Source organism: Gallus gallus, chromosome 1 (assembly GCF_016699485.2).
Source record: "Gallus gallus isolate bGalGal1 chromosome 1, bGalGal1.mat.broiler.GRCg7b, whole genome shotgun sequence".
Lineage (NCBI taxonomy): Eukaryota > Metazoa > Chordata > Aves > Galliformes > Phasianidae > Gallus > Gallus gallus.
In genome coordinates, this window is record NC_052532.1 from 155,692,806 (window position 1) to 155,717,891 (window position 25,086).

General features: G+C 44.6%; 1 protein-coding gene across 9 annotated transcripts in view; it reads left to right on the top strand.

The window, feature by feature from the left end:
- Positions 1-25,086, top strand: part of KLF12 (Kruppel-like factor 12) — a 262,674-nt gene that overhangs the window by 150,623 nt on the left and 86,965 nt on the right. For all 9 annotated transcript variants that reach the window (XM_003640556.6, XM_040706699.2, XM_046902092.1 and 6 more), the window contains one exon: positions 12,290-12,833. In XM_003640556.6, coding sequence (XP_003640604.1) covers positions 12,290-12,833 — 544 coding nt within the window. The remainder of the gene's footprint in view (positions 1-12,289; positions 12,834-25,086) is intronic.

Here is a 25,086-nt window from a genome sequence, read left to right on the forward strand (position 1 = left end):
CCCATACTGACTAGTCCAAATTCATTAAGAAATGCCTATGTATGTTTAATATTTTTTTTTCTTACTATTCTTTAATATAGGCGTCAAGGAGTCAAATTTATTAACTCAGTCTTCTTTGGCTCACAGTACTATTCAGTGCATAGTTTTTCAATAAACTAAAAGGAATGATTCCAAATTAAGGTTGGGCTGGGGAAAATAGAGAACTAATTGAAATTAAAGAGAGGAAGAATTACTCCAAAAACTTGAGAGAAAGCGTTATAAGGAGTACTACTGAATGGACATGTGACATCGTTTGGGATTTTATAAACTATTTGTTTGATGCCAAGAATGACTATGAATTGGGGGAAGTAAGATATTTTAAGTAGTATTTTACTTCCCCTTTAGCCTTTATATAGGGGACTGCTGTTTCTTCACAACTGATTCTCAAATCTAAAACGGATTAGTCCGAGAAATACAAGTATATTATCAGTGTTCTTTATATGCTTGAAGCAAGTGTTACTGCAAGAACTTACTATACTGCTGTTGTTCAACACCTTTGTTAGACTTAAGTTTCTCTTGTATTGTGTTATACCAGTAGGCATATATTAGTTTATTTCAACAGATTGTTCCTTTGCTAGAGTATTCTAGCCACACTGGTCAAATATAGGTAATCAATCCATACTGAACATCTTATTTTCTGAATGTATTAATGATGTAGGAATTGAAGGCATAGAGTTTTCTGTTTCTTAAAAAAGCTGTGGTAGTCCTATGTAGAGATTGAAACACTGTGAGTGTGGGCTCATGTTAAAGAAAGGTATTATTTTGACATTTAACATCAGATAGTACAGGGGCTGATTAGTGTTCATCACATTTTCTCCTTGTGTTCCATGGGAGAAATGCATTGATAAATCTGTCCATCTGGGGATGGGAGAGTTAAACACCAAGTAACCTTAATGCTTACCCCTCTTTGGAAATGCATTATTTAAAAACAAGTCATTTTACACTAAGTGTATTTGTGTTCACTGTTAAACGTGTTTAAAAATTAATGCTGTTTGGATAGGGATCTGTTTTTAAGCACATTTCCCTGCACCTAGTTTGAGCCATTGCAAAAGGTTTGAGTTTTTACTATTGCAGTAGTTGTGGAATACCTCCACACAGAGTGCAGCAATACCTTCGCGTGGCTGTTCAGGAAAACTTATGAAAATATTTTTATAACCGTGGAGCCTGAATTTTACTTGTCTGTTTATTAATGGTTGGTTTGACTTCCATCTCCCCAGCTCAAGGTTATTCTCTTATTTTGGATCATGTTCTGTAGGTCTTACACATCTAGCAACAGTCTGCTCACAAAGGGCACCTGCATCTCATACTTTGCACTGAGTTTGTTTTGCCTCTTCAGGGTCACAAAGAGAATAGAAATTCTATTATTAGGGCAACCAACTATGGTTCTGAGATAGTGATCCAGTAAGTGAATCATGAGCTCCTTAAAGTGAATATCATTCAGTCTCTCCTGCTGAATAGACACAATTTGCTCAAATGCATTTTCACTGAAGCCGTTTTTCTTTCAGTCATCCCTGGACCCTGCCCCTCTTTCTCATGGTACCAACTGGTGCTGTGTAGAAAAGGAGCAATGGGAGTTATTGGAATAGATTCTGACTCAGCGTAACTCAGGAGTGCAATCTCTTGGGGATCTCTTTTTCACTCTGAACACAAAGTTCCCCTTGACCCTAAGCAATCATTTCTCAAAAACTGATGGTAAGCTGTTTTTAAACTCATACTCTTTGTGAAAAACAGGAAGATCTGGCTGTCTTCTTCAGCATGACCTCTTGGATTTGTCTAGTGAATCCAGACTGTGCAGTCATAGAATCAAAGAACAGCCAGGGTTGAAAAGGACCTCAAAGATCATTGAGTTTCAACCCCCCTGCTATGTGCAGGGTCGCCAACCACCAGACCAGGCTGCCCAGAGCCACATCCAGCCTGGCCTTGAATGCATCCAGGGATGGGGCATCCACAACCTCCTTGGGCAACCTGTTCCAGTGCGTCACCACCCTCTGTGTGGACAAACTTCCTCCTAATATCTAACCTAAACCTCCCATCTTAGTTTAAAACCATTCCCCCTTGTCATATCACTATCCACCCTCATAAACAGCCATTCCCTCTCCTGATTATATACTCCTTTTAGTTCTATCAGCAAGGGAAGGCTTGGAGCAGCAGCCTTGAGCAAAAGACACATAGGCCTTCTCACTTGGAACTTTTCCACTCAGAAAAAAAAAAAAAAAACATTACATCTTTTGCTTGGCTTTAATTTTCAGCTGTCTGCATGTTTCTCCTTCCGATTCTACGTAGCAGTCTGTCAGCACCATCCTTTTGTTGTTCGTCTGTACATTATTTCGAACCTAGCGTGAGTTTCTTTCCATGTGAGGTGCTGGAATATTCCTGCTGCCAGAACAGGACGAGGTGGGGCAGCACGATGACAACTGAGAAGGGCGTGGACTTTTCTGGCGACGTTTGAAGAGTTAAATATTCAGCAATTTATTTTTTCACTTCCTGTCCTCAAAGACGGCTTATTTTATAAAGTCTAAATTTAGTCTGTTCAGCTTCCGTCATCAAGGACAGCTTTTTCGGTCTGCTTTCTTACAAACCGTTTGACCTTGAGGGAGCGCCGCTAGAAAAGAAGAGCAGTTTGAAAGCTGACAGCTGATTGTTGAAGGGGCGTAAGCTGTGCTGTGGAGAGCAATAGCACTCCGCAAAAGCATGAAGCCTCACAGAAACCCGGTACTGTGTGAACTTGATGAGTGTAAAGGTGCCAGGACGGACTGGTAAAAACAAAATGATCTCTGGTTTTGTGCTGCTTTTTTAACCTCTGCCGTGCAGACAAATGCTGGTGTTGGGAGGAGATTGCCATGAGAGAGCGAGAGCTGGGTTGGTCTCTTCTCACTGGTGACAGGTGAGAGGTGACAGGACGAGGGGAAATGGCCTCAAGTTGCACCAGGGGAGGTTTAGGTTGGATATCAGGAAATACTTCGTTACAGAAAGGGTTGTTAAGCACTGGAATAGGCTCCCCAGTGAGGTGGTTGAGTCACCATCCCCGGTGTTTAAAAACCATCTGGATGTGGTGCTCAGGGATGTGATATAGTGGAGGGTTGTCAGTTAGGGCAGTATGGTCAGGTTGTGGTTGGACTCAATGATCTTTAAGGTCTTTTCCAACCTGAGCGATGCTGTGATTCTCTGATTCTGTGGCGTGGAAAGGGGCTGTTACAGAATGCAGCCTACAGTAAGTTGAGTTCGATGCACTAGAAAGAAGATGACGTGTAGCTGTGCAGGAAAGGGTGGCAATCCAGCAGATAATTCGTTATCAGCTCTGTCTGTATTGTGCTCCACTCGAGGCATGGTGACTGGTTGTGTGGTTGGCTGCTTGGCTTTCCATGAGAGATGGGAAGACAGGCAGTAAGGAATGCTTTTTCACACAGCCAAAAAATGCTTTGTGAACAGGGAGATCATGTGCTGTGTGTGCCTGGCAGCGTTTATTATCAGCCAGCTAACGAAAGGGAGCACTGCAAGGGTACTGGTTACAGCTCCAAAGGGCTGGCACAGAGAGCACAAGCCAAGAGCAGTGACCAGCAGAGGCTGCAGCATTGTTCAGAACCCGTTCTCACAGGGAGCCATGCTGATCTGCCTTGCGGTTCTGTTTCTGCCTGGATTTTGGTGGAGCCATTGTGCAGACGTGAGGGCAAGGGCTGAGGTTGCTCCTCTCCCTGACACCAGAGGCAAAGAGCGCTGGGATGAGGGAGCTGCATGGAGACACCCTCATGTTCTGCTTCCGTGGGCTGGGATGGAGGCCAGGGCAGCCCGCTGGGTCACAGGGACCTTCGGCTGAACCCCTCCTGACCCACCAAGTGCTCTGAAAGCTGCCAGACTCCCAAGAACAACACAGACGTTTCTGGGAGATGACCAGGGAAAATATGTTTAATAAATATTTCTATGAATATTTCTGTAAATACATCAGAAGTTAAGAGGAGGTCTAAGGAGAGTCTCCATCCCTCGTTGGACACAGAGGGAAACATGGCGACCAAAGATCAGGATAAGGCTGAGGTACTTAATGCCTTCTTTGCCTCAGTCTTTCCTAGTAAGACTTGTTACTCCCTGGGCACACAGCCCCCTCCACTGGTAGATAGGGAAGGGGAATAGAATAGGCCCCGCATAATCCTCGATGAGATGGTTTGGACCTGCTCCGAAAGCTGGGTGCTCACAAGTCCATGGCACCGGATGGATTGCGCCCTGGAGTGCTGAGGGAGTTGGTGGATGTGGTTGCCAAGCCACACTCCATCATTTTTCAGCAGTCCTGGCTAACCAGGTATGTCCCGGTGGACTGGAGAGTGGCAAATGTGACACCCATCTTCAGAAAGGGGCGGAAAGATGATCCTGGTAGCTACAGATCTATCAGTCTCAACTCAGTGCCTGGGAAGGTTATGGAATGGATAATCTTGGGAACCATCATGGACCAGTTAAAGGTCAACCAGGGGATCAGGCCCAGTCAGCATGGGCTTATGAATGGTAGATGCTGTTTGACAAACCTGATTTCGTTCTATGACAAGGTGACCCGCTTAGTGGATGAAGGTAAGGCTGTCAGTGTGGTCTACCTGGACTTCAGTAAGGCCTTTGGCACTGTCCCCCACAACATTCTCGTGGAGAAGCTGGCCGCTGCCCACAGTTTGGATGGGTGTACGCTCCACTGGGTGAAGCACTGACTGGATGGCTGGGCCCAAATAGTTGTGGTCAATAGAGTTAAATCCAGTTGGTGGCTGGTCACGAGCGGTGTCCCCCAGGGGTTGGTACTGGGGCTGCTTCTATTTAACATCTTTGTTAACGATCTTGACGAGGGGATTGAGTGTACCCTCAGTAAGTTCGCAGACATCAGCACATTTGGAGGGAGTGTTGATCTGCCAGAGGGGAGAAAGGCACTAGAGAGGGACCTGGACAGACTGGATCAATGGGCCAAGGTAAATTATGAGTTTCAATAGGGCCAAGTGTCGGGTCCTGCATTTTGGTCACAACAACCCCAGGCAACCCTACAGGCTTGGGGAGGAGTGGCTGGAAAGCTGCCTGATGGAAAGGGACCTTGGTGTACTGATGACATGTAGTCCCACTGAATAAGACCAGTGGCCACGCTCACTGTCTGATGAAATGAACAGTCAGATCTCGGTTAATAATGTTCTTGGAAGATTCCAGGTAACAAAGTGCTGAGAGTTCAGCCATCCCTTTTCGCTGAGGTCCCACTCTTGGTTACAGAGCTCCTAATGCTGTTGGAAAAGGTCATTAGAAAAGGTTTTCTTATACTATCCATTTCCAGCAAATAAAGCTGATACAGTATTTAGAGGTTTTATTCTAATACAGTCTAAACACTATGGGGCAGCGCAATGGGGTAATGCTATGCGGTGCTGCTATGGAGCAGCATGACGGAGGATATTTTGTGGCTGAGCTATGGGGCAGTACTATGGAGTGGTACTATGGGATGGCACAGCTGAGTGATTCTGTGGGACAGCTGTCTGGGGCAGTGCTGTGGAGTGGTGCTACAGGGTGATGCTTTGAGACAGTGCTATGGGGCAGCGTTATGGGAAGACGATATGGGGTGACACTGTTGGGCAGTGGTTTGGTGCAACCCTATGGGGTAATGCTGTGGAGTGACTCTGTGGGCCAACACTCTGAGGTCACATTATGGGGTGATGCTATAGAGCAGAGCTATGCGGTAACGGGGCAGTGCAGTAGGGCAGCACTATGGGGTGATGCTAACTGGTGACGCTATAGGTACGAAGCATCATTATGTGTCAGTGCTTTGGGGTGATGCTGTGGCGCAGCGCTATGGGGTGACGCTATGGGTAAACCCTATGGAGAAGCACTATGAGGTGACATCATGGGTAAACCCTATGGAGCGTTGCTATAGGGTGACACTATGGGGCAGTGCTATGGGGTGACATTATGGAGAGATGTTATGGGGCAGAGCCAGGGGGTGATGCTATGGTGTTATGCTCTCGGGTGACACAATGGGGCAGCACCATATAGTGATGCTGTGGTTTGACCCTATGGGGCAGTGTGGTGACACTTTGGGGTGATGCTATGGGGCAGCACACTGGGATGACATTTTGGATCGATGTTATGGTGTGACACCATGGGACAGCTATGGGGTGATGCCATGGGGTGACACTATAAGGCAGTTCTATGAGGCTGTGCTATGGGCAGTGCTCTGTGGAGATGTTATGGGATGACGCCATGCACAAGAGTTATGTGGCAGTTTTGTGGGGTCATGTTATGGGGCAGTGGTATACGGCTGCGGTATGGGGCAACACAATGGTGTAACGCTATGGGGTGATGCTGTGGGGCAGCGGTATGAGAAGATATATTGGGTTGATACTACAGGGCAGTACTGTGGGATGACACTGTGGGGCAGTGCTACAGGGCAGCAGTATGGGACAGTGCTATGGAGCAGTGCTGTGGGGTCATGCTGCGGAGCAATGCCATGGCCTAGCGCTATGGGGCAGTGGTATGGGGTGATGCTATGGGGCAGTGCTAGAGTACTTATCTCAAGTAGAGATAGGATCAGGAAAGCCAAGGTGCAGATGGAGCTGAACTTGGCGAGGGATGTGAAAAATAACAAGAAGGGTTTCTACAGGTACATAGGCGGGAGGAGACAGGCCAAGGAGACAAGGAAAGTGTTCCCCCTCTGATGAAAGGTAATGGGGAGCTGGCTTCCTCAGACATAGAAAAAACTGAGGTACTCAGTGAGTGCTTTGCCTCAGTCTTCACGGGTGGTCAGACTTCCCGTGTCTGCCAGGACCATGAGCCTCTAGGTGAGGGTGTGGGGAGTGGTTTCTGTCCCACTGTAATGGTAGAACAAGTCCAAGTCCTCCACATGACACTGAATGTGTGTAAGTCCATGGGGTGGGTGACATCCATCCTGGCGTTCTGAAAGAGATGGCTGATGTGGTTGCCGAGCCGCTCTTCGTCATATTTGAAAAATCATGGCTGTCTGGTCAAGTCCCCGGTGACTGGAAAAGGGAAATGTTACTTGCATTTTTAAGAAAGGGAGAAAGGAGGACCCAGGGAACTACATGCTGGTGGGCATCACCTCTGTGCCTGGGAAGATCATGGAGCAGAGCCTCCTAGAAGCTATGTTAAGGCACATATGAGATAAAGAGGTGATTTGAGACAGCCAGCATGGCTTCACCAAGGTCAGATCGTGCCTGACCAATCTGGTGGCCTTCTATGATGGAGTTATGTCTTCGGTGGATGGGGGAAGGGCGATGGATGTCATCTACTTGAAATTCTTCAAGGCCTTAGACATGGTCCCTCACCACATCCTTCTCTCTAAATTGGAGAGGTGTGGATTTGAAGGATGGACTGTTGGATGGATTAGGAATTGTCTGGCTGGACACAGCCAAAGAGATGTGATCAATGGTTCTGTGTCAGGGTGCAGGCCGGTCACAAGTGTCCCTCAGGGGTCGCTTTTGGGACTGGTGCTCTTCAGCATCTTCATCAATGACACAGATGATGGCATCGAGTGCACCCTCAGCAAGTTTGCGGATGACACCAAGCTGAGCGGTGCAGTCAATACATTAGAAGGAAGGGAAGCCATCCAGAGGGACCTGGACAGGCTGGAGAAGTGAGCCCATGAGAACCTGATGAGGTTCAACAAGGCCAAGTGCAGGGTGCTGCACTTGGGTCGGGGCAATCCCAGGTATTTATACAAACTGGGGGAACATCTCCTTGAGAGCAGCCCTGCGGAGAAGGACTTGGGGGTCCTGGTGGACGAGAAGCTGGACATGAGCCAGCAGTGTGTGCTTGCAGCCCAGAAGGCCAACTGTGTTCTGGGCTGCATGAAAAAAGGGGTGGCCAGCAGGGAGAGGGAGGTGATTGTGCCCCTCTGCTCAGCTCTTGTGAGGCCCCATCTGGAGTACTGCGTCCAGGCCTGGGGCCCCCAGTACAGGTAGGACGTGGAGCTCTTGGAGCGGGTCCAGAGGAGGGCCACTAAGATGATCAGAGGGCTGGAGCAGCTCTCCTATGAGGAAAGGTTGAGGGAACTGGGCTTGTTTAGTTTGGAGAAGAGAGGCTCTGGGGAGACTTCATTGCAGCCTTCCAATACTTGGAGGGAGCATACAAACAGGAAGGGGAATGACTGTTTACGAGGGTGGATAGTGATAGGACAAGGGGGAATGGTCTTAAACTGAGTCAGGGGAGGTTTAGGTTAGATATTAGGAGAAAGTTTTTGACCCAGAAGGTGGTGGCGCACTGGAACAGGTTGCCCAAGGAGGTTGTGGTTGCCCCATTCCTGGAGACATTCAAGGCCAGGCTGGATGCAGCTCTGGGCAGCCTGGTCTAGTAGTTGCACATAGCAGGGGGGCTGAAACTGGATGGTCGTTGTGGTCCTTTTCAACCCAGGCCATTCTGTGATTCTATGATTGTATGAAGACCAAGTGTCAGGTCCTACACTTTGGGCGCAACAACTCCAGGCAATGTTACGGGCTTGGGGCAGAGTGGCTGGAAGACCATGTAGAGGAAAGAGACGTGGGACTATTGGTTGATGCTTGGCTGGATACGATCCAGCTGTGTGCTCAGGTGGCCAAGAAGGCCAATGGCATCCTGGATTGTATCAGAAATAGTGTAGCCTGCAGGAGCAGGGAGGTGATCGTCCCTCTGCACTCAGCACTGGTGTGGCTGCATCTCGAGTACTGTGTTCAGTTTTGGGTCCCTCACTACAAGAAAGACATTGAGGCCCTGGAACATGTCCAGAGAAGGGCTACAAAGCTGTGAGGGTTCTGGAGCACAGGCCTTATGAGGAGCAGCTGAGGAAGCTGGGATTGTTCAGTCTGGAGTAGAGGAGGCTCAGGGGAGACCTTATTGCGCTCTGTAACTGCCTGAAGGGAGGTTGTAGTGAACTGGGGGTTGGCCTCTTCTCTCCTGTAACAGTGATAGGACTGCAGGGAATGGCTTCAAGGTGCACCAGGGGAGATTCTGGCTGCATGTCAGGAAATGCTACTTTTCTGAAGGAGTGGTCAGGCACTGGAATGGGCTGCCCAGGGAGATGGTGAAGTCACCGACCCTGGAGGTGTTCAAGAAACATTTAGATGCTGTACTGAGGGACGTTTAGTGGGAACTGTTGGTGGTAGGTGGGCAGTTGGACTGCATGATCTTGGAGGCCTTTTCCAACCTTGGTGATTCTGTGATTCTGTGATTATAAATAGAGCTTAGGCACCTTAGGTTAAAATCTTCAAAAAACACCTCCGTCACATTTAGGCCACTGTTAGGGTGTGAGTTGTTGCTGGAGTAGTGTCTGTATTGACTACTGTCAGTACAAAATATATCTCACTTGTTTACAGTCTTTATTTTAAGCCAAAGGAGGCACAAAGTGTTAGTAAGGATCCTGCTGTGTTTTGTAATGTCAGCTGAATTCATTGACAGATGGAGTGTATGAAAGCACAGACATTGTTAATTTTAGAGTTTTGCCAATGAAAGGGGGGTATAGGAGCACAAACCAGTTTTATTCTGTGTAGACATTCATGAAGGCATCGTTAATTTTTCAAGTTTCATCTTACTAATGAAGGCTGAAATAGTAAAACTGTATTACCATAGTACATAGCAGCTCCAGTCATGCTCAAGGGCTGATCCAGGGAAGAGTGTAGTAACGAAAGGCGGATATAGTATTGGGATTGTATGATAGAAAAATAAATATATAAAGACTGCTAAAAGATAAAGTGATTTACATGGTAACCTGTTGTTACATGGTACTTTCTTTTTCTTCTTCTTTTGTCCCAAAAGAGTAGATGTAATTACTTCAGTTTCCATACAACAAATGAGGAAAGGTCTTTAAGACTGTGGTGATAGATGAACTGTGCTTTATCTCAAAAGCAACTGACTTTATCCATGGAAAGAACACTTAATGTGCCTTCTGTCTGTCCTGTTTGCACTCGCAGTGGTGGCACTGGCTTTGTACAAGTCTATGTTCCTTTCTTGCTCTTCCTGCCGGAATCCTGATACTACTGAGGCAGGCAGCACTGGCACTGGGATCTGCCTCATGCACCCAGGGGAAGCCTGGATCAACATGCAGGGATTCCTCCACTGTCCATTTATCTGCCCTTCTTCAACCAGGAGCTGGCAATTCATACTGCTTCTAAATGCTATACCATACCCTTGCTCAGCCCTCTGCACAAGGGGATGCATGGGGATCTTACATCTCTCCTGTACACGGGTTAGTCCCATCTATCTCCCTTCTCTCAAGCCTTTAAGATATATGATCTTCTAAAGGTTTTGCCATACGGTGTGCAGGGTATCCCTTTCCACCTTGCCTTCCCTCTGCCACCGGTCTCTTTAGCTAGGCAGAACCAGGCTGCTTGCCCATTGCATGTATAAGACTTCTGTCAGCTCTTGTCAAGATTTGAAAAATGACCCTCTTTGTGCTCTGTATGTTTATGGTTTTGTCTTTACCATTGCACATCCAGTGTGCCTAATGCTGAATCTCATTACTGGCAGTATCCAGGGTAAGGTGTTTCAGGGTAAGTTGTAAGCAATCGTCACTGAGCAATTACAGACTCTTCTACCTTTCTGAAGAAGAAATCTTCATGACATTGCCTCTTGTGTTTGTTACGTGCTTTGGAAAGTGACCTGTTCTTTATGCTGTGTTCTTTTTTCAGCAGAAATCCCCATTGTCTTTGCAAATGAAATTTTGTGTTTGTTATTTGTATAACAGCAGAACAGCAGGGTCTGTGGCCGGATGAATTGGGGTCTCTTTGTTTTGAGTTGATTTGTATATGAATAGAGCAGGAGATGTGCTGTTCCAGAGATGTTCTTGTTTTCAAATGGGGGGAAATGTTAGGTCCAAGAATGAATCTAAATCAACTGAATGAATGAGATCTACTAAACATCTCATCTTTCATAATGCTAGGGGTAATATCCACTTAGGCTGTTGTTATTACAGTTTTTAATATTAATGCTTCTGTTTTCCTTTTGCAGTCGAAGTTCATTCTGTGATGTGATGAAATTTGGCTCTGACTCAAAAATGATGATTCTTAATGAAAATATTTACCATAGTAGCTTATAAAAATCCCAAATCAAATTCATTGTTTCCTTGATTGTTAGCCTACTTAGAGTGGGTGAACTGAAATATTCCTGGGTTATGTGCGTCTGCCTTAATATTTTTAGAAATTACATAAATACTGTGGTCTAGAGAATGAGGGAATGCATTTGGAGCTGCTTAGGTACCATAAAAAAGGTGGGTTTTTAGATCTGTGTATGGAAGAATTGTTTTGGATCAGGGTTTGAAGTAGCATGGCAAGCTTCTTTGATCTGTGTTGGGTTCCATACTGCAGTAGGGAACGGACTGTGTGTGCCTGTGGCAGTGTGCCCACAGAGAAAACTGCTGCAGTGTTGTGCCAGGTAGCTATTAAGCTTTCTCTTACTACCGGGTTATCAATGGACATTTCTTTCTTTGCTCTTCCTATTGCAAATTGCTTGAAAAAACATTTTTGTAGGGTAGTTATTAATGATGTACTGTCATGAAAGGAAGATACATCAAGTGGGCTTCTCCGGGGATCTATCTTTGGCCCAGTATTACCATCCAAAAATTCTATTAGCTGCATTGATGATGAAAATAAAGAATAAAGCTATAAAAAATCACAGGTGTCACCATTCTAGAATAAATTCAGACCAACTAGCTTTGAAAGAGTTAGCCTAGGGCACAAAGCTATTTTGCAAAATCAGGACTTTTTTTTCCTTAATTAGTACATAAAATAAATTTTCAAAGAAACAGAAAGTGTAACAATGGGAGAGAATATATGATGTTCTAACTCAAATAAGAATTGCTGCAACAAAGAGTGAACAAGTGATTAGACTTGTTCTTTCAAAGGTCACTTATGACAGAAAGATGAAGCAAAGTCTGTCTGGTCTAGAATAATGTAGACAAGCAGGAGAACTTACAGTCTTCAAGCATTTGGAAAGTTGCTTAATAAATACTGGTGACCATCTCTGTTGGAGGTGACACAGGAGAATACAGTCATAGCTTAAAGAAGAAATATCCTATCTGTATATAGTGATTATTTTGGGGAATTTTAAGATTCTTGCTACTAAAAAAAAATTAGAATATTGCAAAGAAAGAGGATGATTTTGTACAGTTAATCATGACACCTTCGAAGAAATAGGAATAGATTTTCTTAATAACCTCTTCAAACTTGTCTGATTAGTGTGTGCTCGTTAGCAGTTGGGTGTTCATGTTGCCTTTAGCCACACATGTAACTAAAACATATGTCCTTTTGTTCTTCCCCAACAGTCTCCAAACGTCCACAACTACCCAGATATGGAAGCTGTACCCTTGTTACTAAACAACATGAAGGCAGATCCCCCGGAGGATTCATTGTCTGCAGATCATTTCCAAACACAGACTGAACCAGTGGACTTATCGATAAACAAAGCCAGGTCATCCCCTACAGCAGCTTCATCTTCACCAGTTTCCATGACAGCATCAGCCTCCTCCCCTTCTTCTACTTCTACTTCTTCTTCTTCTAGTCGACCAGCTTCATCACCCACAGTAATAACGTCGGTATCCTCAGCGGCATCTGTACCATCAGTATTAAGTCCAGGTCCTCTTGTGGCCTCTGCGTCTGGTGTCGGAGGCCAGCAATTTTTGCACATTATCCATCCAGTTCCACCTTCAAGCCCCATGAACTTGCAGTCCAATAAAATGAGTCACGTGCACCGTATACCTGTTGTGGTACAGTCGGTACCTGTAGTCTATACAGCTGTGAGATCACCTGGAAATATGAACAACACTATAGTAGTGCCACTGTTGGAGGATGGGAGAAGCCACGTCAAAGGTAAGGTAGAACTGGTTTTGTGTGTCTGTGGCATCTGTAAAATCATTCTTGTAAGAAGAAAAAAGAGCAGCCTTATAAAACTGCTAGTTTGCAAGCTTGCCGTGTCGTTTGCCAAAGTGACATAAAACTTCAGCTACTCACGGAGGACCTTTAGAAGTCTTACCTCATACCTTACTTATCCTCAGTGCTCTTTAAAATAAATTCCAAAAAAATAGTTGAGGTCAGCGTTGATGTTAGATGCTTAGACAGCTCATGTCAAGTTTTGTCCTGTGAGAAATAGGTCTTTCCTAGGAACTGAAGAAATAGGACAGCGGAATAATGACAATGTATAGAATATCATAGAAGGACATGAAAAACTTACTAGGTGATACAGAGCTCAAAAAACGAGAGCGGGCAGGAGAGTCAGAGAGATTGTTTCCATCAAAGAGAAAGCACTTGTACTCTAGGAACGTGAGAAGGGAAGGCTTTTGGAATAAAGAGCAGTAGGACATACAGAGAGGTAGGTTTTATTAGGCTCGAGGAGTGGCATATTTTGATTGAAGTTGCCTCTTCTCGATTAAACAGCAGGAGGGAAGGAAACCACACAGACTGCTGGGAATGAATTTTGCAGACACAGGATATAAGAGGCTCGTGGAGGTGTGAAGGGAGGAGGAAAGCACATGCCAGGAAGACAAATATGGTCTTAGAGAGGAGTCCAAAGAACACAAAGAAGGGAGCTGGAGAGCAAGAAAAAATGAGAAAGTGACGGTTACCAATGCAGCAAAAAAAATATTAGAGATGATGACATAATGGATAGAGGAAGAAAGGAGAAAACAGATGTGCCCAGATGCCTTGAAAAGCACAGCCTTGTAAAGGACATTAGTGACAGAAATGGGAACATGAGGTAGGGAATGAGGGATACTCATTTCAGGGTTCATTGTGTATGGGCGTATAAAATATGGCTAATTCTCTCCTGAAATGAGGTATTGCTTGAAGCGGAAAGGGAGGATACTGACAGATAACCTTACTTTAGGGCTTATGAAGTTATGGGACATTTAGTAACACATAACGTCTCTTGGGTACCTAATTGCATAATGAACAGACACCGACAACTGAAAGATGGTTGTTTGTGACTCTCATGTCTGTCTATTAGTGTATATACAACAGTGGTCATTCTGATGTTTAGTACTGTTCTGTTGTCTGTAAGTCTGTGGTTCTCCTCCCATTCCTTCAGTACTCAAGTACGAGGTGTGTCCTTTTTACAGGCTTAAACCATAGGAACCAAACTCAGAGCAGATCTGTGTTTCGTTTTAAGCCTCACAGTGACAGCTTAAGGAGGTTTAGTACACTTCATACGATTACGCAGTTTTAGGACCTTGTGGCATCTTGTCAAGAAGTGATAAATGAAAGCAGAATGTTTCACCATGTTGTTGTCTGAAATGGAAAAGAATCAAGTTAGTTTTAGCCTGTATTTTGGTTTTGGAGCTTTGAGCAGCACCTGACCTTGAGCTCATCCGGAATTTCTGCCATGTGTTTTCTTTTCTGAGGTGCTGCTTGGCTCTGGTAGTGGTCTCCTCCACGTGAAGGACCTCTTGATCTTGTAAAAGTTGGAAATTCACTACCCTGGCTTCATCAACGAAATTCCAGAATTTAATGCGCTGTAGGGATTTCAGCCCACGAGCTCCAGGCCTCCTGAGCTGCCCTGACAATCTCTCTTTTGTACTATTATTGGCAGAGATCATTAACCAGCCCTGCAGCACCTATTAAAGCTAAAGGAAAAGAAAGGATTAAGGTTTCTTTTTATTTATTTATTTATTTTTCTCGTCCGTTGTACCCATTTCGCTTTCACTGATTATTTTGATAGAAATATTCAGGTGAATTTGAATAAATACAGTAGAAGAATCATGGGCAGCAATTCACTCTAGGTAGTCATCTTCTGTCATCTTTGGCGGAGTGTACTTTTCTCTTTTTTAATGTAAAATAATGTAAATATAACGACAATGTTGCATGAAATAACTGATTAAACAAATTTCATAAATGCACAGACTAATTTCTCTTAGTTAGCTTTAAAGAAGTAAATGGATGCTGTTGCTGACAAGACATCTTAGACAAGCTGAATTGACTGCTAATCCTCTATACCATATATTCGGTATGGTATAACATATAAATATTGAAGGAGAAATGCAGGTTCAGAAAGATCTGAAGTCACTACTTCTGACGTTTACAGGAATGTTAATCATTTTTCAAAACAAAAAACGTGCACGCTGGAACAGTCATCTGCTGATGTCATCTGTTTGATAGCATCAGCAACATTGGTCCCATAATGTATGTATTCTTGTTGCTTTTGATCTAAATCATGATACAAGGGTGTGTTTGGGTAGCACTTAGTGTTAGATTTTACATGAGCTTGTATCAGTGTCCTTTTCATTGGAATAAAACAGGCATTTTCCTGAGCAGATACACTTTCAGTTGTAAAACTATCCAAAATTAAATGCAACCTGGTTCAGAGCAGGGAAAAATGCAAGAGATGGGAAATACAGAGAAATACTTTCCGTTGTTATTCCCTCCCAGATCCCAGTTTTCCTTGTGCTGAATTGTCCTGTTCCTCCCATGTTTCACTAGAACCTTTTCACTTCTAACCTCCCAGACTTCCTTTATTAGCTTAACCCTGTCTCCAGATATTTTACTCAGGCGGCTTACTGCTTCCCCTGGTGCTTTATGGGAACCATGGAGTCCCCCTCTCTCTCCAAGAAAACTATTCTTCCAACAACTGCTTTGTTGACAGTTCAAATAAAATCTATTCTTCTTCATGTTCTGTTTGAGTACTCGTTATTTCAGCAAAAGGAATCTGGGTTTCTTTGTATGCTCCTTCTCTCTTTTCACCTCTTCTTTTTTTCTACTTTACTTATTATTATCCTTCCTTATTATTCTTTGAGCATTAAAGTTAGCAGCTCTGCTTCATCTCTTCCTCCTTATCTGTTAGTGTTTCTGTCCCATACTGTCATCTCTGCTGCTGTGCTTTCTTATCCATGGCATCACTGATCCATGCACTCTCAGTCACACCTTCCTCCAGTAGAGTCTCAGATGTAGTTTTCCACCTCCATGTGTGCTGCTCATTTCTGTTCTGTCTTGCCTCCTCTATCCTATTTTTCACTTGCAAGATTCCCTGTTAAAATCCAGCCTTTTCTGCAGCACTGAAAATTAGATTGGTTTGCAAAGAAATAGCTCCCATATACCTGAGGTGCTAGCAGCACAGATTCATAAAATCACAGAAAGGCTTGTATTGGAAGGGACCTTAAAGATAATCTAGTTCCATACCCCTGTCGTGAACAGAGTCACCTTCTACTAGACCAGGCTGTTCAAGGGCCCATTTAACCTGGCCTTGAGCGCTTCCAGGGATGGAGCATCTACAGACTTTCTGGACTACCTTTTCCAGTATCTTGCCACCTTTAGAGTAAAGAATTTCTTATATGTCTAATCAAAGTCTACCCTCTTTTAGTTTAAAGCTTTTACCCCTTGTCCTAACACTACACGCTCTGGTAGAGAATCTCCTCATCTTTCTTGTAGCCCCCTTTTAAGTACTGGAAGTCCTCAGTGGGGTCTCCCCAGAGCCTGCAGGTTGAACAAACCAAGTTTGCTTAGTCTTTCTTCATAGGAGAGGTTCTCCAGCCCTCTGAGCAGCTTCATGGCCTCCTTTGGACCTGTTCCAACAGCTCCACATCTTTCTTGTCCTGGGAGCCCCAGGCCTTGGTGCAGTACTCCAGATGGGGCTTCATGAGAGCATAGTAGAGGGGGATAATCAGCTTCCTTGCCCTGGTGGCCACTCCTCTTCTGATGGAGCCCAAAATACAGTTGACCTTCTGGGCTGAAAGTGCACAGTGCTTGTTCATGTTGAGTTTTTCATCCACCAGTAGCCCGAAGGCCACCTCTGCAGGGCTACTCTCAATTCATTTGTCACTCAGCGTATACACGTTTTGGATTGCCCTGATCCAGGTGCAGGACCTTCCACTTGGCCTTGTTGAACTTCATGAGGTTCACATGAGCCCAGTTTTTAAGGTTGTCAAGGTCTCTCTGCTTGTCATCCCATCCCAATAAAGTGTCATCTGTACTGCTCACCTCACTGTCATCTGAAAGCTGGCTGAGCATGCACTCAATCCCACTGTCCATGTCACCAGTGAAGATGCTAAACAGCAGGAGTCCCCTGAGGGACACCTCTTGTCACTTCTTTGCCTGGACATAGAGGCATTGACTGCTGATCTTTGGAAATGGACATCTAGCCAATTCCTTATCCACTGAACAGTCCATCCATCAAATCTATGTCTCTCTAGTTTAGAGGAAAGGATGCTGTGGGGGAACATATCAGAGTCCAGGTGGATATGTCAGTTGTTCATTCCTTGTCCCTAATCACTTCCCTGTCTTCCATATGACGTAACATGTTTTCCAGGAGGATCTAATCCATTAGGTGACCAGGCACAGAAGTGAGCATCCCACCAGGTCCTTTCTCACATACTACATTTCAGGAGGAGCAACAGGAACCCTGGCTTTGATAGAAAAGCACCCTTCTGTCAGTCTGATTTTTGTTTCAGGTTAAAAACCTCTCAGTTCACCTGATTTAAACCAAAATCAGAATCAGTATTTCGGGAATTTATTAAAAATATATAGTAAGAAGGTAGTCAGGGACTGTACATTCAGGATATATGTTGGTAATGTAACAACAGGCATGTGTGAAGTCTCATTAAGTACCTACGCATTTCTAACACTTTCATGTGATCCCAAAACACTCTGATCACATGCACGTGCAGATAGATGCATACCATCTTTGAGACTTCCCCTCCTGCCTTTCCCACTGCAGTGGAGGTCCCTGCATGCTACCTCTGCACTGCCAGCTCACCCACAACCCAATCCTTAGGTTATTCCATATGCACAAAGTGAGGCAATATGTTAAGGCTGTCTGGGCACAGGGGGGATGGAAGCCTTGTAGAAATGCCATCCCTTGCCATCCCTGGAGGCAATCAAGGCCAGGCTGGATGTGGCTGTGGGCAGCCTGGTCTAGTGGTTGGCGACCCTTCATATAGCAGGGGGGTTGAAACTGGATGATCATTGTGGACCTTTTCAACCCAGGCCATTCTGTGATTCTATGACTCTATGAAGTTCCTGGGCACCACAAGTCCCTCAGCCCCCTATGATGAAGGGATGAAGATTGATTCCTTCGTGGTCACTATTATTCTCTGTCATCAAAAATCTTGAAGAAGATGTGAAGATTTTTTTGTGCATGATGACCGCTAGGCATTATTACATACTAAAGTATTCCAGCTTGTTAAAATCCCAGGAGAAACTTTTCCTCACCTCCTTTTTTTCCCTGTTTAGCAATGGTGTGCGTTGCTAAAATGTGTAATTAGAGGCACAGCAGGTTGCAACACCTATGGATAAGGTTTCCTGAGAGTTCCCATTAAAGCCTTGTCTTCAGCTGCATGAAGTTTGTCTGTATGTTAACCATTTAGGCTAACATTTTTCATGCCACATTCTTGCCTCAGGCCGTTCCTTTTTTTTCCTTCTTTTTATTTCTTTGATTTCAAGAAAACTACTCTGCTCTTCCTGAGACAGAGAGCAGGGAAAGAACATAGCATTTTCTACGCTGAAAAATTTATTCCTTTTTGTTTTGTTTTGTTTTGTTTTTTGTTTTTTGGTGCAAAACTCTAGAACCTCTGTGGTATTGAGCCATGAGCCTCAAGTTTGGTTTGGACTGTTGACCATTCTTTGGCATTCATAAGCATTTGCAAAAAGCCAGCCAGATTCAGAGCTCTGAAATAAAACCAAAAAGCAGAGTCCCCTTAAGGGGTAAAGCAAGAAAAAAAACTGCTTGAGGAAAAGCAAGGAGAAACTTTACTGGGAAGCTTGGTAAAATACAGGGAGAAAGGGAACAAGGGAGAAAAGGAGAGGTGGTGAGATGGGTATGGATGTGTGAATATGTTCAAGAGGAAAAATAGGATAGGATAGGAGAGACAGAAGAAGGAGACAAAAGCATAAGGAGGGTAGCAAAGAGATCCAGGCAGAATTTGTAGTGTGAAAGGGAACAAGGAGAGCCTCGGATAGAGAGGTGCAACATGGCCTGGTGGGGTAGCAACACAATCCCCTGCAACCTCTGGTCCCATTATCCTGAGTCTTTCCACTGCTTTCCTTTCAGATGATATCCATGAGTACTACCAGCAAATCACGTCCCTCTAGTGGCAGCTTTTGTGAAAGATAATATCCCTAAAACTTGTTCCCCATAGTTCAGAAGAGTTACTCCATTCACTGAAGGGCATTACAGAAGCTGCCGCTGGTGATGGTGTACCAAGGACCTGCACAACTTTGGTGTTTTTGCTTTTTCAGACTCAGGTGTTTTTTCACTCTTACAAGTTGTAAAGTTTCCAGAAGACAGAACCAATTACAAAATCCAGAGTTCAAAACATGGTAACCTTAAATTTTCCACTTGAACTTCAACTTCTCGCGTGCATAAGCATCCATAATGACATTGGCATGTCCTGGTTTTATCTTATTACATTTGCATATAGACCTGCAGGAATACCTGGATTGCATATCTTCACAGCTTACACATACCATATTCCTATAAGTAGGAAATGCAGTACCTGCTGCTACAGATTTTGCTGTGGATTAAAACTGGAGTATGTTGTCCACTACCCATTTTTTAAAGTACAGTCTACTGTATTTATATAAATATGCATGCTGTATTTCCACCTACTGTGAAGTCTATTCCACAACATTAAATGCAATTTGTAGTACAAAGTTAGGAATTTGAGAACCATTCTGTATGTGTAAAGATCAGATTATATCAGAGAATCATAGAATCTTAGAATGGCCTGAGCTGAAAAGGACCACAATGATCATCGAGTTTCAACCCCCCTGCTATGTGCAGGGTCGCCAACCACCAGACCAGGCTGCCCAGAGCCACATCCAGCCTGGCCTTGAATGCCTCCAGGGATGGGGTATCCACAGCCTCCTTGGGCAACCTGTTCCAGTGCGTCACCACCCTCTGTGTGAAAAACTTCCTCCTAATATCTAACCTAAACCTCCCGTCTCAGTTTAAAACCATTCCCCCTTGTCCTATCACTGTCCACCCTCGTAAACAGCCATTCTCACTTCTGTTTATATTCTCCCTGTATGGTCTGCTTGTATCATTTTTGCTGTGAAGGAGGATCCTGATTAAAACCAGTAACATTGCCTTTTTTGATTCATGGGAAACGATGATTCTTTCTGCATTTCAGTGGATTTTGGATTTGAGTTGCATCAGGGTGGATCTAGTTGAGCTGTAATTTTTTGTTGTTGGATGCAAGAATATTTTGGGTCTGTGCATATTCCAACCTGTCTGCCCCCGCCTTCCTACCCCCCAAAATGTTCGCAGCTTGAATCTCTCCTTCTGTTCCTGCAGTTCATCTGGAAGAAATATTAGTTGTTCTTGGAAAGGAGAAGCCAGTTGGCAGAGGCTAGGCTGGGAGAGAAACAGGCTTGGCTTTGGGGTGGAGTCCGTGTCACTGGAGATGGTGTGTATATTTAAGAACTAGAGTAAACAGTAATTCTCACCAGAACGGAGAGTTAAAATACAGGTTGCAAGATATACTTCGCTGTTTAAATTGAGAAGGAAGCTTTAGACAAAGTAGCTTGAGTGACAGTCTTCTACAGAAGGTCAGATCTGTTGACTCACTAGCTTCGTGTATAGATGTTTTCACCACAGAAACACACTCTTCTAGCATTTATCAGCAATGGATTTAGCCTCATGTGTTTCTTGTTAGCAGCAGGTTTGGGGAAGGGAGCGAGGTAGGTATGTATTCCAGCTTTGTTTCCGAAGCCAAGCAAAAGGAGGATTAGGAAGGCCATTTCAACATGTCCTGAGTCCCTACACCTATTAGAGGCTGTTAATTCTTTGCCTTCAGCGCCAGGAATGCCTCTGGTCCTTCAGTTTTGTGCTCTCACCGGCACTGAGCTTTGATCTAATTGCTTTTATCCCACAAAGTTGGATCCAGCTGAAACATGCATAAAACTTCTCATTTATTTTATCCCTGCCTTGGGTTTTAATGTGACTTGGACCAATCTACTGGAAACTTTCTCATGTCTGAAATATCTTTAGACTCTTGAAATGCATTAGTTGCGATCTGCCACTATTTTTGTAGGGTCTTTGTGATATTTTAGTTAATCTTCCCTGTTCACTTCCAGTGATACAGTATTTGTGTATTTTATGCTGTGATTTAATTCTCAGTAGTTTCAGTAGTTTGGTGTTTGTGTAGATAAGAATCACAACATTCAAATAGCTTGGAATGAGAAAAGTCCTTTGTTTAAATAAAATGGTGTTGTATGTTTCTGTACACAACCCAATGACAGGGATTCTTAAATATGCGCACGCATTCCATTCATGTATTCACTCTCACCTTTACGTTTCTACATACAACCATTCTTTCACAGGTTTATGGCGAATTATGTGATTGGTGAAATGATTTTAAATATTGCCTTTGATGGGATCATAGCAATTAATATTCTATGGTAGATTAGTTACACTGTGTTCAGTGCCAATTCCCATTCTCCGTGAACCATAGCTATGCTGGGTGCAGTTAACTGTTCTAGCCATATAGTCCCATAAAATCTCAATAAAATCTGAAAACTGTGGAGTATGGGTAATCTTGCTATAAATTGTAATAAAAATTACCCCTGTAGACTCTATATTCTGACCATTAAGTTCATGGATACTGCTGCTTTATACATAAAATTTTATGAAATAAATCGACCAGTTCTACAGCCCCTACCAGACACCGAGCTGTTTTGACTGAAAATCTGATAGGTGTGCTCAGAGCGTTTCTCAGCGCATAAAGTGCTTATAATGAACTTTAAATAGGAAGAAAAATGCTCTATGTGTGCTTCGTATAGTACATACCAGATTACGAGGAGAAAATCGTAAATGCCTTCACTCCCACTGTGAGTGCATTTGCTAGGTCTCTAGAGCCAGGATTTGGTTTCCTATGACACCTGCCTGAAAGGCACTACATAAACCTGAGTGTAACACCTAATCTCAGAAGACTTTGTTTCAAATCTCACGTACATCTACATCTGAAAGTGTTGTTTCTGCCGCTCAAAACAAAATGCAGCCTCTGTGATGTTCTTCTTCAATGTTTTTCTGTGGGAGGACTTGGTGTTGGGCTCCTGCTCAGTGGAAGCCTGCCAGGAGGGAGGTTTTGTAGAAATGGTTGAGACTCTCTGGCTGCAGAGTTGCACAGGCAATTATTTCAGGTACTGAACTGTACCAATGCCAAATGCAGAGAGCAAAGTTACGTTTGAGACACTACAGTATTCATAACCCTTGGCAGATGACTGGTTTTAATGACGATTACTGTGCCTCTCTGTGAATTACTCATTCTCCACAGTTGTCTGTTGAGGCCCTGTGGCCAAAAATGGTTTTCTGCAGTGTTGCTGCTGGTGACCGAGACATCATTTTGGCATCAGTGGTCAAAACAGGCAGAGAGGGAGCAGTGCACTTGCTGTTGTCCCATCTTCAGGAGTTTAGTGAGATGCCACAGAAAGTTTTGCTCTTTTCTCAGGATACTAAGGCAGAACTTGTTGAAGGCGCCTTTCCTCTTCCCAGCAAGGAGTGGAGCTGTAATTGTATTACCTGTATTTTCCAATGCATCCTTCTGTGAGTTTGGCAGCAAATGTCACCTCCTTAGAATCATAGAATGGTTTGGGTTGGAAGGGACCTTTGAGATCAAGTATTTCCAACCCCCCTGCTATAGGCAGGGACACCTCCCTCTGGACCAGGTTGCTCAAAGTCCCATCCAACCTGGCCTTGAATGCTTCCAGGGAAGGAGCATTCACAACCTCACTGGGCAACCTGTTCCAGTGTCTCACCACCATCACAGTAAAGAATTTCTTCCTGATATCTAGTCTAAATCTAGCCTTTTCCTGTTTAAAACCATTTCCCCTCATCTGGTTGCTATCTGCCTTTATAAAAAGTCCCTCCTCAGCTTTCCTGCAGGCCCCCTTCAGGTACTGGTAGGCTGCTGTAACATGTCCTCAGAGTCTTCTCCAGGCTGAAGAGCCCCAGCTCTCTCAGCCTGCCCACGTAGGGGAGGTGCTCCAGCTCTCTGATCATCTTCGTGGCCCTCCTCTGGACCTGCTCCACCAACTCCATGTTCTTATGTTGGGTGCCCCAGATCTGGATGCAGTACTTCAGGTGGAGTTTCACAAGAACAGAGTAGAGGGGCAGAATCACCTCCCTCTCCCTGCTGGTCACTCTTCTCTTGATGCAGCCCAGGATACGGCTGGCCTTCTGGGCTGCAGGCACACATTGCCGGCACATGTTGAGTCTTTCATCAACTGACACTCCCAAATTCCTCTCCTCAGAGCTGCTCTCAAGCCATTCTCTGCCCAGCCTGTATCTGTGCTTGGGATTGCCCCAACCCAAGTGCAGGACCTTGTACTTGTCCTTGTTGAGTTCATGAGGTTAGCATATACCCACCTCTCAACTCTGTCCAGGTCCCTCTGGATTCTGTCCCTTCCCTTTAGCGTGTCAACTGTACCACTCTGCTTTGTGTCATCAGCAAACTTGCTAAGGCTGCACTCGATCCCACTGTCCGCATCTCCTACAAAGATGTTAAATAACACTGGTCCCAGCACCAATCACTGAGGAGCACCACGCATCACTGGTCTCCACTTGGACATTGAGCTGTTGACCACATCTCTCTGAGTGCAACCATCCAGCCAATTCCTTATCCTGAGAGTGGTTCATCCACCAAGTCCTTTTTTTTCCAATTTGGCAACCAGGATGTCATGTGGAACAGTGTCAAATGCTTTGTACAAGTCCAGACAGATGACAAACGTCAGTTGCTCTTCCTTTATCCACTGCTGCTGTAACTCCATCATAAAAGGCCACCAGGTTTGTCAGGCATGACTTACCCTTGATGAAGCCATATTGGTTACCACCAATCACCTTGTCTTTGTTTTCCGTGTGCCTTCCATCATTCACTCCATACTTCATTCATTCAATCCAAGGGGCTCAGATTTGCTTTTAAATCAAAGATGGTGTATAGATCTGAAATTATCTAGTAGATCTTAGCAAGCCTACTGATGGGATGAATCCTTTCATTTGAGGAAATCAAATCGAGTTGTGGTCACTGAAGTCTGTCATCAGCTGCAGAAGTATGTTTGTGCATGTCCTGTTTCAGCCCTGAGAGGGGACAGATTCAGAGCGCCTACTACAGGCATCCAGCCCCAGAATTTTTGATGGTCTTCCCAACCATGTCAGGACACTTGGGCTGTGTGTCTCTAAATAATATCTGGGAAGAAGTCAGCTGATGAGGAGGGACATGTTAGGGTGGAAGAAAACCTCTTTATTCTCTCTTGAGGGAGCTCAGATCTGTTCATTGCCCCCAAAAGCTGGGGTAGCTGATAGGAAACAAAACATACCCAAGAGTGACTGGAGTGATTCAAATCAAAATTTCACATGAAGCATGCACGTCAATTTGTGATGAGAGTTTTCCTCAGAGGAAACATAGATGCTGTTTAGCCAGCAGCCTGTTAGCCTGAGTATGTCTGCAAGAAGTGGTGTGCTAGGCTCTTGTCAGCCTGGAGAGACTGAAATCCAAAGTCTCCTCTTCCCAGGAAGTGCCCCAATGTAAACAGCACAAGTTTAGAGAGTGGGGAAGAAGAAAAATATGCCAACTATGTGTCCCTGTGGTTAAATTATTATCCTGGGAAGGTGAAGGCTGTATCCTCTGCCATGGATCCAAGGGATTTGTCCATCTTTGAGCTGGCAGGCTCGTTCGTTCACAGAGATTCTGTGCCAGAAAGCACAAAATACATCAGTATCCATTAAACATTTGTACAAATTTAAGAAGTCTGTCCCAGCATTTTAGGAGAGGTAATCTTGTCCCCAAAACCAGGATACAGTATTGAGCGTACCCTCAGTAAGTTTGCAGATGACACCAAGTTGGGAAGTGGTGTGGATCTGCCTGAGGGTAGGAAGGCTCTTCAGAGGGATCTGGATAGGCTGGATCACTGGGATGAGGTGAATGGGATGAGGTTCAACAAGGCCAGCTGCCAGGTCCTGCACTTTGGCCACAGTATCCCCATGCAGTGCTATAAGCTTGGAGATGAGTGGCTGGATGACTGTGAAGAGGAAGGGGACCTGGGGATGCTGGTTGATGCTCGGCTGAACATGAGCCGGCAGTGTGCTCAGGTGGCCAAGAGGGCCAATGCCATCCTGGCCTGCATTAGAAATAGTGTGGCCAGC